General features: G+C 49.5%; 1 protein-coding gene across 2 annotated transcripts in view; it reads right to left on the reverse strand.

Moving 5' to 3' along the window:
* The window catches only part of LOC147708035 (adenylosuccinate synthetase isozyme 2), a 421,010-nt gene that overhangs the window by 350,231 nt on the left and 55,994 nt on the right, over positions 1-14,785 (reverse strand). For both annotated transcript variants that reach the window (XM_086926842.1, XM_086926843.1), the window contains exon 2: positions 77-179. In XM_086926842.1, the coding sequence (XP_086782968.1) occupies positions 77-179 (103 nt within the window). The remainder of the gene's footprint in view (positions 1-76; positions 180-14,785) is intronic.

Genomic DNA, 14,785 nt, shown 5'->3' on the forward strand with positions numbered 1-14,785 from the left:
ATGGCCCCCATGCAAATGTGATATGAAGTTTTACAAAATCACCAAAAACACAGAAGGACATTGTATATGTACGTACCTATGAATGCTGTGACATTTGGGTTGATGATGCCGCTGGGGAGAAGATGGAAGTCATACTCGACAGAATCCACAACCACTGTGTGACCGGCATTGTTACCCCCCTGCAAGAAAAGGAGCACATTTAATCCAGGCTATTAACTATTTCTGAAGCTGCAAAAGTGTTATAAAATCAGAGACTGCTCTGAAAAACATCCAATGACGAGTTGCATTGATTACATTCATGAGAATGAAACCATTTCTGCCATGGCATGTTCAATTAATTTAAACGAATCAGCAAGAACATTTAGCATTACTGAGTTTAAACAGAACAGAATCACATATAGTATTTCATGTGCGTATTTCAATACTACAAAGTGAAGCAAATTGAACTATAGGTCAATATTCTTGCAGGAAATGCAAAAAAGAATGTGTTATGTGGAATGGAAAACTTAACAATATAATCTGGTAGACCGAGATTAAAGTACCCCAAGGACCACAACCAATAAACACTTTGTTGGACTTGGCCCATATTTCCAAAATGTTTTTCACCCCCCTATTTTAGGATGTCTCCCCCCATGGTAGAGAACTGCCTAGGCCATGAACGGTGTGAGATGTAATGCAATGGTGTGCACACTTGTTAACCCCCCCATTGTGAGAATGTTCCCTGGTAACATGCTGCGTTTAAAATGGATGCCATGGCTGTATGTTGTGCCACCTGACTGCAGTGGGTTAGCAGCCTAGATGTTCAGTTCCCAGCCATCCCAGCTTTTGGAGGGAAAGCCTGGCACCCAGGGTGCTCTACTACTCCCCCTGAACCAGTTTCCCCAGAGGCTTCTAAAAGCTTCTGGCACTGTCTGGTAGGTGGGGTGAGGGGCGTATAAGTAGGGGGGCTGTGCCACCATGTGCTCAGACAGAGCAGGGACATGAAGGTGAGGGGACCTGCTGTCGGGGGTACCGCCACTTGGGCCTGTGTGCTGGACCCTGCACCCAACTGAAATCCCTCTGCTGTCCAAAGGGCTAGTGAAAGCCCAACTGCAGGAGTCAAGGCTGCTGTACAGGAGGAGTGCCACGCTACAGTGGAGGATGGTTTTTAAAGCCTACCGCCCTGTCTTGATGAACGCCCACTGACTGCTGACCTTACTCAGTAGTGCCTGCTGCTCTGCTACCTTGCCCCTGAAGAAGGAAGGAGCGCTACCAAAAGTGCCAGGAGAAGAGGAGGATCTGTCCTCTGCAGCACTGGGCTGATAAAGCGCTATACTGGACTGAACTGCACTCCCAGGAGGTGAGGAGCTAGCACCTACCGCGCAGTGCTGCGAGAGCGTGCAAATTCCAGTGACTGTGCCCTGCTGCCTGCTCCCTAGCGCCTCGGGAGGGCTATCTGTTACTGCCCGTGAAGAAGACCGCTGTATCTGTGCTGGCCAGAAGAAGAAGAGCACTGCCTTTGGCCCCTGAAGCTGGTGGGGCTGCCTAGCACCTGTTAAGTGCTATACTCCACGACCCCAAAGGAGGTGAGGAGTGTGCTGCCTGGGAGAGCCGGGTATTTGAAAATATAGCGGGAGCCTACCCCGCTTCATGCATATTTAATGAACGGGTGCCCACCCCACATATCGCTGCACTTTGGTCTCCCCACAAATCTCCGCCGCAGCCCGGGGCAAGGAAGAAGGAGAAGTGCTAGCATGGGGAACTCACCGCCACGGCCCGGGGATCTGCATACCAGCGCTTTGCCCCAGAGAAGCGCCGTGGTCCAGAATCACCGCTGCAGCCCGGAAGACCTGTGGAAAGCTGCGCGGACTTCGCCGCACTGAAGGAGGAAGAGGCGCCATCGAAGATCACAGCCGCGGCCCAGAAGACTGGGGAGGGCCGCTGCAGGATTGCCAAAGCTCGTGCTGGGCCTGAGAAGCCAGAGAGGGCCGCCGTCACATGACGGGGGCACCGGCCGCCGTCACATGACGGGGGCACCGGCCGCGTCATCGGCCGCACCCCCTTTACCGTCATGCAGCCATTGGCGGAGGCTGCCGCGCCCCTGCAAGCCGCACTAGGATTGGCGGTTGCAGGCACGCCCCCGTCACGCTGTGCCCTGATTGGCCCAGGAGGTGGAAGGAGCCCCCCCCTCCCTGTCTCGCCCAGTCCGGCAGGAGATGTGAGGGACCCGAGTGGAGTAGGAGTCCAGGACGAGGCGGGAGCCTACCCCGCCCTCTGTGGAGAGTGCCGGGTGCACCTAGAGTTGTCAGGAGCTGCAGGCAGAAGGACCTGACTGCAGCCAGAGGAGACTGAGGACGCCCGCAGGATCCCCAGTGAGTGGGGCCATGTCGTGGAGGTTGGGGGTGTATCGGGGCACATTGCCAGTGCCTGCCCCCAGTGTCAGGATTCTTTTGGTGGGCTCTTGGGAGTATTGCGGGTGCCGGGAGGTGCACCAGGAGTGCCGCAGTGGTTCCCTGCACAGCTGCCCCGCCTGAAGGTGGGTAGCTGCAACGAGGGGGGGCATTCTTGACTTTTAAGTCCCAGAGAAGGGCTCTCCACTGGACAGTGTCAAGCCAGAACTAACTTTACTTGACACCACTGCCCCGCTGGATAGTGGGCTGTGGCAACAATTCTGTTATTCTTACTGCAGAGGTTCCTGCCTGATGTGTTATGCCAAAAGTTAATGCTTATGTCTTTCTTGCAGCATTGGAACTGATGGACTAACCTTTTTCATTTATGCTTTATCCTTGCGTCATGATTCTGGCAGCGGCCCGATTGGCCCTGCCCTGTAAATAATCCCCCTTGTATATATTGCCCTGGCGCCAGTTGGCCCAGTCTAGAGACTACTTTGGTTACCTACGTGGTTACTCTTGTAAGTTTTGTACAATACAAAAGTTATTCTTTCCATCTAATCTGGTGTGGTCTCTTTTTGTGGTGTGCCTTGTGTGTCGCCTGTGTGTACTGCGTGGATGCTTCACACATGTCCTCTGGAGTTTGGCCCGCCCGCTCTGCACCATGCTACCTCATTTCTAACATTGTTGGTGAGCGGTGGGATAGGACTTGTGTTTGCGCAGTACCGCAGCAGCAACAGGTTACACTGCAAATTTAGCTTTGAAAAGTAATCACAGATTTTTGGGGATTATTGTTTTTCGGATTGTTTCCTCCTAAAAGTGGTTTTTGAATTGTGTTCTCCTGTTGCACTGTTGGTGGTGTGTCCTGGGTGTACCTTGCCCGGATGCGGTTAATCTACGATGAGTATTACGTTATGGAGTACACCGAGCAGGAAGTGATGTATTTCTGCAGAGAGAGGGGGATACCAATAGAAGGTGACTTCCGCAGGAAATTGTTCCTCTTTGAAGCTTTCAAGAGGGGGGAACCCTTAGAGCCCTGTGGGGACCTGTCTGATTACCCATCCAAATATTTAAAGGGTGGATTTGGTGGAGACCAAGGGGAGGACTCTAAGAGTGAGGGATCCCAGTCCATAACCCTGGAGGGTGGAGACTCTGAGGAGGAAGAGGAAGAAGCTGAGACGCCAGTAGCGAGTGAGGACACCATAGTCAGGGAGTCCCGTGCTGGGTCCAGTCCCGGGGGCACTGCCCCATCCCTTTCCATCCCTTTCCCTGTCCCCAGAAGAGTGGGTAGATAGGAGGGAAAAAAAGGGAACATCAGCTGGCGTTGGAGAAGCTCAGGTTGGAGCATGCCAAGGAATTAGCGCAGCTGAGAGTGGAGGAGAAGAGGCTAGAGACTGAGAAGGTCCTAGCGCAGGGGGGATGGCGGAGGCGGAGTGGGCCTTTCTTTGCCAGGGAGAGACGAGCTTAGGCGGGGAGGCTGTCCCCTGAGAGTGGTTTTTGTGGTCTGGATTCACCGGCGAGGGTGGGATCTAGTGGTGGCAGCAAGAGTGATTCCAGTGCAGGAAGTCCCACTCCCAGAGCCCGGGAGACGGTGCCTGATTCCTACGAAGAGGGGGACGGGTTGGAGTTCAGGAACAGGGAAAAACTGTCCCACCAGTCCTGGGGGGAGTTTGCAGAGGAGTGTTGGACAGCATTGGAGGATTGGGTGGTGAATAGCGCAGTGGAGGATTGGGAAGGGCTGTGCCATGTAGTTATCAGGGAGCACATGCTAAGGAATAGCTTCCCAAGGCTGCGTCACCACCTGTTGCAGTGTGGGTTCCCAGACCCCAGAGAACTTGCACGGGAGGCAGACCTTTGGATGAGTGCCAGAGAGTCTGAGAAGCCATTGAGGAGTGATCCTGAAGGGAGTGGTGCAGGGATCTTCCGACCTAGCAAGGCGGGAGAGGTGCGGAATAGCCCAGCTAGGTCCCAGGGAAGAGAGAGGGTTGTAGGCCTCACGTCCTATCTAAAGGAAGGAGTGAGGCGGGGAGGTGACCCGAGGTGCCCCAACCACAGTCTCAGGGCCTGGAGAGTTCCATAAGGGAACCCCAGGTTGGGAGCCTAGGTTCTCCTAATGTGCCATCCCATGAAGGGACACCCCTAGTGTCAGGAGAACCTGGGCATCTGTAATCCAAGCTCCAGAGGTTCGGGGGTCTGCTCATTCCCAGGGTTTAGATCCTGGGCTGGGATGCCAGGTTCAGAGGTTGCCTGACCTGGAGGGAGGGGCACTTGTAAACAAGGTCCCAACTGGTGTGACTTCCAGGGGTACTTCTCCAGGTGGGAGGGTGCAGAACTCTGGAAGGGTGTGCAGAGGGAGGAAGGTCTACCTCTGGCACCGGCTCAGCCACAGGGATTAGATACTGGGTTGGGAGGCCAGGGACAGGTACTGCCTGACCTGGCGGGTGGGACAACTGTTAGCAGCGTCCCCCCAGAATTTTCTTCCAGAGGTACTACTACAGTTAGGAGGGTGCGGAACTCTGGGAGGGGGTGCAGGGGGAGGGAGGACTCGCCCCTGGCACCGGTCGGCTTAAGGGTTAAGTCCCTGGGCTGGTGGAGCAGTTGGAGGGTCAAGGCCCTGGCTGGGGAGAGAGTGGTGTCCTGAGGGTGTCCCGCGTAGGAGGAGAGGGCGGAACCCCAGAAAGAGAGGTAGGGGGAGGAGAGCCTCGCCCCTGATGGCTTCTCAGCCTGAGGGTGCGGACCACAGGTGGGAGGACCGGTGGCAGTTTGGAACTGCAAGGAGGCGAAAAGAGCGGTAAACTGGTACTACGGGCCAGGGGCTAAAGCCCCCCACTCTGTGAGAGAGCAAGGGCCAGAGACATCTGGATGGCCTAGTGGCCGGTCCTGGCCACATCCCGCTAGAGAGCTTCAGTGGGGTGGTGTAGTTGGTCATGGGAGGGTTGAGAGAGGGAACCATTGGGTTCCAGAATTTATTTATTTATGAAATTTGTTAAGCGCAACAAATACCCTAAGGTGTCTCGGCGCTGTTCAGATCAGGTGCGTAGGCACTGGACTACTGGTTAAAGAGCCAAGTCTTTAATTGCCTCCGGAAGATCATCAGGGAAGGACATGATTTTATGTGTAGGGGGAGAGTGTTCCACAGCCTGGATGCAGCGACCGTGAATCGCCTGTCCCCCCAATTCACTTTTTTGGTGCTGGAAATTGGTAGCAATTTAGCAAAGGAGGAGCGCAACGCTCTTTTGGGCGTATCGGCAGAGAAGGCTTGCCTTAAGAACTCTGGGCCTGTGCTGTTCCTGGCCTTGTAGGTGATACATAAGGCCTTAAATTTGATACGGCTCCTAATCGGAAGCCAGTGCAGGTGCCGAATGATGGGAGAGATGGATGAAAATTTTGAGGTGTGAGTTAAGATTCTAGCAGCAGAGTTCTGGACGAGTTGTAGCTTATTCAGAACTTGTGCTTGAGCGTTTAATAGTAAACCATTACAGTAGTCAACCTTGGATAGGACCAAGGTTGACATCAAGGTTTTACCTGCATTGGCTGGGAGAAACGGCAATAGTTTCTTAATCATCCTCAGGGTGAAAAAGGATGCCGAGACAACCGCGTTAGCGTGGCTTACAAATGAAAGTTTATTATCAAATAGGACACCTAGGTTCCTAACTTTGTTCACCGGTGTGGGGGGAAGGCCTAAGTCAGAAGGCCACCATGATGGAGACCAAGACGGGGTCAGATTACCGAAAATCATGACCTCCGTCTTGTCTGAGTTTAACTTTAAACAGTTATGGTCCATCCAGGAGCTGATGGCCACCATACCGTCTTGGAAGTTAGCTGCAACCGCTCTTCCGTTGTTATGAACGGCCAGTACTAACTGGGTGTCATCAGCATAGGATGTTAAACCTATACCGTAGGATTTAATGACCCTCGCCAAGTCCGACACATAGATGTTAAATAGTGTCGGACTTAGCGAGGATCCCTGAGGAACACCACACGGCAAGGTAAAAGTGGGGGAGAAGAAATCACCTAGTTTGACGGACTGCTCACGGCCCGAGAGAAAGGAGGTTAGCAGTGATTTGGCCTTGTCCTGAATGCCGATCCTTCCAACACGGTCGATCAAGATGTTGTGATCGACCGTGTCGAAAGCAGCAGACACGTCCAGTAGTATCAGGACTGCTGCCCCTCCTTGATTACTCTGACCTCATCTGCTGCCTTTATGAGGGCAGTTTCGGTTCCATGGCCTTTCCTGAACCCGAATTGAGTGTCATCGAGAAGATTGTTCTGATCAATATGATTGGACAACTGATGGTTCATAATTTTCTCGAATATTTTTGAGGGGAAAGGCAGGCATGCAATGGGTCGATAGTTTTTTGATTCAGAGGGGTTCAAGCTTGGTTTTTTTTAATAACGGTTTGATAATTGCTTTCTTCCAAACCGAAGGGTAGGATCCTGAGTGAAACATAGCATTGCAGATATTTGTCAGCATGGGGGCTATCAAGTTGGTCATGGGTTTAATGATCATTGGAGGACATGGATCGAGTGGCGATCCAGATTTGATAGTATTTATAATTTTCATTATCTGAGTAGGGGTGGTATGAGAAAATTCTGACAGAGATGTGGTAATGGGTGGGTACTTAGTGTTATAACTGGTGGATTCTAAAGTGGACTTTGTGGAAAAAGTGGAAAATATGTCATTGACCTTAAGTTTAAAAAAATCTGCGAGTTCATTGCAAAGCTTTTGAGTTGGTTCTATTGATGTGCAGGTCGGTGGGGTGGAAAGATTTGAAACCACTTGATAGAGTACTTTGGTGGAATTTTTAGCTGCTTCTATTTGTTCCGTGTAGTATCTTTGTTTTTCTGTGTTTAGCATTACTCTGTAGATGGATAAAGCTTTTTTATAAGCCTCTCTATCGTTGTTATTGTAGAGTCTGCGCCAGCGCCTTTCTAAGTTTCGACAGCGTTGCCTCTCTAACCTGAGGGTTTCAGAAAACCAAGGAGCAGAAGGTGTATTACGGTTTGAGCGCATAGATTTAAAAGGAGCCAGTGTGTTGATGGCATCGTTTAGCCAGGTCGTATTTTTCTCAGAGGCAGTGTGGGGGTCTGAGGTATCCCTTGGTTGGGTGACCAGTAGAGTGGAGTGTAAGGTTTGTTCATCCAACTTCTTCCAATCTCGGATTTGTATAACAGAGTTTTTGGGGTGTGTATTTTTGACATCCCTCATGCTAATAATGAAAATTAATGCGGAGTGGTCAGTCCATGTTAATGGTTTTACTAAAGGAGGGGTGATGTGCGGATTGTTGGAAAAAATGCCATCAAGTGTATGCCCAGCCTGGTGGGTGGGAACGATATTCAATAGATTGAGGCCTACTGCAGAAAAGTCAGATACTAGAGTTGAGGCGTCTTTATCAGTGGTGTTTTCTAAGTGGAAGTTAAAATCACCTAATATGGTGTAATCAGGATAAGCTGCTATGGGTTCTAACAGGGTATTAAGGGGTGCTAGAAAGGGTGTACGCGGGGCAGGAGGGCGGTAAATAAGGGTGCCATTAAAAGATTGCATGGGGGAGAGTTTGATGCAGAAAGTGAAAGCCTCCACTGAATCAAGGTTAATTGGTTCTATCCTTGTGATCAGGTTGTTTCTATGTACAATAGCAATACCGCCACCTCTTTTTCCTAGCGGTCTGTCCTGCCTGACCACATGGTATCCGTCCGGGACAGCTGTTCTAAGATCAGGACCGGATGCTAGGTCTGTCCATGTTTCCGTTATAAAAAGCAGATCCAGGTCTGGGCTTACAATAAGTTCATGGATATCGTCTTTATGTTTGGTAAGTGACCGCGCGTTAATTAATGGCAAAGAACCTGCAGATGCCCCTGCGCCCGCCTTTTCTCACCCCAAGTCAGGAAGCCCATCAAGGCATTGATTGGTCTACCCTGGCTTTTGGCTGGGGGGGGGGGGGGAGGAGGGGGGGGGGGGAAGAGTCGTGTTGGACTTGGCCCATTTTCCCAAAAAAATTCGCTTTTCACCCCCCTATTTTAGGATGTCTCCCCCCATGGTAGAGAACTGCCTAGGCCATGTGTGGTATGAGATGTCATGTGAAATGTAATGCAATGGTGTGCACACGTGTTAACCCCCCATTGTGATAATGTACCCTGGTAACATGCATTTAAAATGGATGCCATGGCTGTGTGTTGTGCCACCTGACTGCAGTGGGTTAGCAGTCTAGATGTTCAGTTCCCAGCCATCCCAGCTTTTGGAGGGAAAGCCTGGCACCCAGGATGCTCTACTCCTACCCCTGAGCCAGTTCGAACCAGTTTCCCCGGAGGCTTCTAGAAGATTCTGGCACTGTCTGGTAGGTGGGGTGAGGGGCATATGAGTTGGGGGGCTGTGCCACCATGTGCTCAGACAGAGCAGGGAAATGAACGTGAGGGGACCTGCTGTCAGGGGGTACCGCCACTTGGGCCTGTGTGCTGGACCCTGCACCCAACTGAAACCCCTCTGCTGTCCACAGGGATAGTGAAAGCCCCACTGCAGGAGTCAAGGCTGCTGTACAGGAGGAGTGCCACGCTACAGTGGAGGATGGTTATTAAAGCCTACCGCCCTATCCTTATGAGTGCCCACTGACTGCTGACTTTGCCCAGTAGTGCCTGCTGCTCTGCTACCTGGCCCCTGAAGAAGGAAGGAGCGCTACCAAAAAGTGGTAGGAGAATAGGAGTGTCTGTCCTCTGCAGCGCTGGGCTGAGAAAGCGCTATACTGGACTGAACTGCTCTCCCAGGAGGTGAGGAGCTAGCACCTACCGCGCTGTGCTGCGAGAGCATGCAAATTCCAGTGACTGTGCCCTGCTGCCTGCTCCCTAGCACCTCGGGAGGGCTATCTGTCACTGCCCGTGAAGAAGAGCGCTGTATCTGTGCTGGCCAGAAGAAGAGCACTACCTTTGGCCCCTGAAGCTGGTGGGTCTGCCTATCGCTATACTACATGACCCCAAAGGAAGTGAGGAGCGTGCTGCCAGGGACAGCCGGGTATTTGAAAATATAGCGGGAGCCTACCCCGCTTCATGCATATTTATGAGCGGGTGCCCACCCCGCATATCGCCGCAATTTGGTATCCCCGCAAATCACCGCCGCAGCCCGGGGCAAGGAAGAAGGAGAAGCGCTAGCGTGGGGAACTCACCGCCGCGGCCCGGGGGATCTGCATACCAGCGCTTTGCCCCAGAGAAGCGCCGTGGTCCAGAATCACCGCTGCAGCTCGGAAGACGTGTGGAAAGCCGCGCTGAAGGAGGAAGAGGCGCCATCAAAGATCACCGCCCTGGCCCAAGAAGACTGGAGAGGGCCGCTGCGGGATTGCCAAAGCCCGCGCTGGGCCTGAGAAGCCAGAGAGGGCCGCCGTCACATATCGGGGTCACAGGCCGCATCATCGGCTGCAGCCCCTTTACCATTGCGCAGCCATTGGGGGAGGCGGTCGCGCCCCTGCAAGCCGCACTTGAATTGGCAGTTGCAGGCGTGCCCCCGTCATGCTGTGCCCCGATTGGCCCCGGAGGTGGAAGGAGCTCCCCCTGTCTCGCCCAGTCCGGCCGGACATGTGAGGGACCTGAGTGGAGAAGAAGTCCAGGACGAGGCGGGAGCCTACCCCGCCCCATGTGGAGAGTGCCGGGTGCACCCAGAGTCGTCAGGAGCTGCGGGCAGAAGGACCTGACTGTGGCCAGAGGAGACTGAGGACGCCCACAGGATCCCCGGTGAGTGGGGCCCTGTCGTGGAGGTTGTGGGTGTGTCGGGGCACATTGCCGGTGCCCGCCCCCAGTGTCCAGATTCTTTTGGTGGGCTCTTGGGAGCATCGCGGGTGCCGGGAGATGCACCAGGAGTGCCTCAGTGGTTCCCTGCACAGCTGCCCCGCCTGAAGGTGGGTAGCTGCAACGAGGGGGGCATTCTCGACTTAAGTCCCAGAGAGGGGTTCTCCACAGGACAGTGTCAGGCCAGAACTAACTTTACTTGACACCATTGCCCCGCTGGATAGTGGGCCGTGGCAACGATTGGGGCACACAGTGTCTAGGCTTGCGAGGCCCCAGAGGATTGACAGCATAGGTGGTAGAATGCGGAGGTTCTGTCAGAGATAGTTCCCCGGCTAGCTATAGGCGTAAGGTGGTTTCTGCCCCATGTTGGCCAGCCTTACGTTGCCTGTAGGCTGTTAGAATGCATAATGCGCCCCATGCTCATGATTTGTTGTGCCTGATGCTTCTATGCCCCTTTTGTCGTGCGCAGATGTGACTTAGGCTTGCATGTTTATGCCCACGTCTAATAAGGTTCTGAGGCCAGCAATGCTGCCTAATGTTGTGCTTTTACGCCACTGGTAATAGCTCCCCCCTGATGCGAATACTGATTGCTAAGGTCAGGCTAATGGTGTAGGTGCCCCATGTTCCTGCACGTACGCCAGGGAGGGTTGTGCGCCTAATGTGATGTCTCATGGTTTAGGCATTGAAACGCCTCCTGCCAGTTGCCTTATGTCGTGTGAGTAGGCCCAATGCTAACGGGCTTGCTTAAGGTGATGAAACTTTATTTGTAGGCCTAATGTTTTTCCCCCCCTAAAGTGGACGCTGCTGAGATGTGTGGAAGCTGATTCCATGCCTAAGATCCTGTTATGCTCATTGCAGAGGTTTCCTGCCTAATGTGTTATGCCAAAAGTTAATGCTTATGTCTTTCTTGCAGCATTAGAACTGATGGACTTACTTTTCATTTATTCTTGCGTAATGGTTCTGGCAACGGCCTTATTGGCCCTGCCCTGTAAATAATCCCCCTTGTATATATTGCCCTGGCGCAGTCTAGAGCCTACTGCGGTTACCTACGTGGTTACTCTTGTAAGTTTTATACAATACAAATGTTATTCTTTCCATCTAATCTGGTGTGGTCTCTTATTGTGATGTGCCTTGTGTGTCACCTGTGTGTACTGCGTGGATACTTCACACATGTCCTCTGGGGTTTGGCCCGCCCGCTCTGCACCATGCTACCCCATTTCTAACACACTTGGTATTCCTTTCTATACTGATGAGAAAACAAAAAGGTCTCCATTTTCTAAGTGCACAGTAAATGTAAGCTACTTTAAAATACATTTCCATTAATTTACTAATAAGAAATTACTGTTGAGAAACTGTGTAAATTGGTAAAATGCCTTACAAGCCACACAAAACCAAACCAGGGACACAACTCCAAGATAAACCGAGAACTATCATTTAATCAGTGTTTCACTCCAATGCTCGCTGATTTTTACATGGGGCTTCCATCCCATATATGTCTTATAATTTTGCAACTGGTGTATGATTAGCAGGGAAGACACATAAGTTCATCATAATTTTTCAAAACATGATATATTGTTACAGTTGCAAGCTATATAGGCAGAACGCACTGGACAAATACTGTAGCACAGCCAAAGAATCCTATTTGTCAGCCCGACTAATTTATTTCCGAACTATTAGGTTAGTGCATGCTAATTACCTTCTTGTCGGTCTTCCTTCCTTACCCCACTCTAGAGACAAACAGCCTGAGAGAGATTACCCAATAGGAACGGGCGGGGTAATTTAAGATGAAGAAAAAGGACGAGACTCCTCTTGGTACAGAAAACCCAGCTTTTTACTGTCTCGGGAGGGAGAGTAGCCATCTCCAAACAGGTATACAGCTGGTCTCAATATGTGGCTTCACAGGTAGCCACTTATACATTATTGAACAATGCTTATTATAAAGGTCAACTAATGAGCGACTTAGCAGTTACATACTGATTACAGAAAACATTTTGTCACCTGTGTTTCTAATCTCATGTCTTCTCTCTGCATATTCTTCATTGTAATGTCTAACCATGCTTAACAAAATAACAATGTTCTACTCTTGAATGCATGTGTATTTGTATGTGTGCTTTATCATTCTGCTCCCAAGACCACTTATCAGATTTTGTGCGCTCTAGACTAATTCAAGCTTGTGCTCCTATTCTTCAATCATGTTCTTAACTTGCTGAGAACACAAAGTACTCATTTAGTTTGCTGTGGCCATACATTTCTTCAAGCTTACAAACACAGGTTTTCTTTCAATTAACCTTGTCGGTCATACATTCTATTTTCAAGTGAACTCTTCACCTTTCTGGCATCAGTACGGATTTTAGGCCAACACTGATTTTTAACCACATTTTTATATTGCTTCCTACTGCCGTCTTCTGTAGCATAATTTCTTCATGTTTCATTCCCTTTCCAAAAGAAAGTATCTACGTGAAAGCTTCGGTCAAATGAAACTTTCTTCTCTTTTCATTGCCCATTATACTCCACCCCACCCTCTTATAACTCACCATCCTTCCAACCGGAAGACACCTTGATTTATCAAAGCTCATATTGATGCTTGGATAAAGGAGGCAGGGATTCTAAAGACAGTCAAATATATACTAAATAGAAACTTTCTGTAAATCAGTCCACTTCCACATCTTCTTGTCTGATTCCATGCCTTACAGAAAAACAATTTTGCTCCTCGAGAATCAGGCCATTAATCCAAACCATCTAAAAGAATGATGGTCTTTTTTCAGCCTTATTTCTGGTACCCAAGTCAGAAGGGGACTTTCACGCTATTTCTGATTTGAGAACACAAGTTTGTTTGAGATACACATTTCAAGATGATTCTACAAATAGTAAATCGTCTGATTGAGCTAGATGATTACTTGGAGACTGAGTGTCAAAGATGCCCATTTCCTTGTTCTAATTCATTCGACTAATCAAACCAATTTTGTATTTATGGTTGGAGGGCACCACTTTTAGTCCAGAGTACTACCCATCAGACTTTCTGCATCATCGAGAGTATTCACAAAGTCTATTGAAGTTGAAGAGCTTCAAATCCCCTCTTACATGGATGACTGGTTAATTTCTAGGTCCTTTTTTTTTTAATCAAGACCTTCCTCAACATTCAAACAGTCTATAGTCAATTAATGGAGTTGGTATTTCTGTGAAGTGGAAACAAATCTCCCCTAATTCCAGCACAAGAATGTTAGTTCATAGGAGGCCTAATTAAGACAGTATTGTGCTCAGACAGAGGACAGGATTTCTCTGCAGCTCCTCTAAAGAACTTGTTAGCTGTGCCTTTAGCGTGAGCAAAAGACTGGATAAAGGTTGAGGGGTTAATGGCAGCTACAACCCCTACCAAATCAACTCCTTTCCTTTTGGGCTCCGGAGTCTCAGAATTACAAGGCAACACTTTCTGTAACGAAGTCTGAAACCAAAGCCTTTGTATGTTAATTGGTACGAGCACACCTACAGACAGGAAGTAACCCTGGCCTTTATGACTTGAATAGTTTTGAGCACAGACTCAAGTTTTAAGGTGGAGAGTAACCTTACAAGATCAAGATGTACAAGGGATTTTGTTTCCCAGAGAACATTTTTAGCCTTTGAACTGGAGGGTGAGGTCTGCTATTCTTAGAGCACTTCATGCATTTGTGCTTTAATTTCCATGTCACTAGAATTTCATTTATGAAAAGCAGATCAGTTTGGGACAATCATGGTTAGAACCATTTGCTTACCAGAGCAATAACCCTTTTGTACCCATTTTTTTGGGAGTCTTGATTTAAGGGAGTCAAGAGTAGGAGTCTGAGTAGATGCACTGTCTGCAGTTGCCTTTCATCTCATTCCCTTCTCTACAGAATGCTGAAAAAAATACTGTAAAATGCACCACCTCTGATAATAATTACTCCGTATTGGCCGCCCTACCCTTGGCTCCCAAGCACTCTCAGGCTGGAAATCTCTACTTTCTTGCACGTCCATCTAACAATCTCCACCTCCGTTTTCTCTCCTGTCTTAGCACTATTTGGCCCATATTCAACTCAAGGCCTAGAGGTTAAAGTAGGATGTTCATTTTAGGGCTGATCCAGAGAAATAGTTTTAGCTATACAACAATCTTGACATCACTCTCCTACAGCCAGCTATGCTACGCATTGGGATAATGTTGAGTGTGTGCGACAGGGAAATCAGTATTTTGCTAATCCTTTTTTATTCTCAACATTCCTCACGTTTCACAAAAAGGTTGAGACTTCATTTTAAATAACCTTTGGACAGCTATCAATGGTTTTAGAGAATCCTAGGCTCCTTTATCTGATGAGTTTGCAAGCCAATTCTTTAAAAGTAAAAAAAATAAAAAAAGCGTACTGTCCACAATCCCAGGTCTTCTTTGGGTTTGTATATAATTTCAAAAGGTTTACAGGGTCCTCTTTTTGAGTCTTTACAATCAGTTAAGTCATCCTGGATTTCTGTTAAGGATTGTTTCCTGGCAGCCATTACATTTGACCCAGAATAGGGATATTTGGTTCTTTATCAGTTTCCACTGTATACCTAAGTAGGTTTCTGGACCGAGTTGTTTTAGGTTCTGATCTGGGATTTATTCCCAAAGTACCTTCTCAGTTCCATGTTTCACAGGAGACTGC

This window comes from Lissotriton vulgaris, chromosome 6 (genome assembly GCF_964263255.1).
Source record: "Lissotriton vulgaris chromosome 6, aLisVul1.2, whole genome shotgun sequence".
Lineage (NCBI taxonomy): Eukaryota > Metazoa > Chordata > Amphibia > Caudata > Salamandridae > Lissotriton > Lissotriton vulgaris.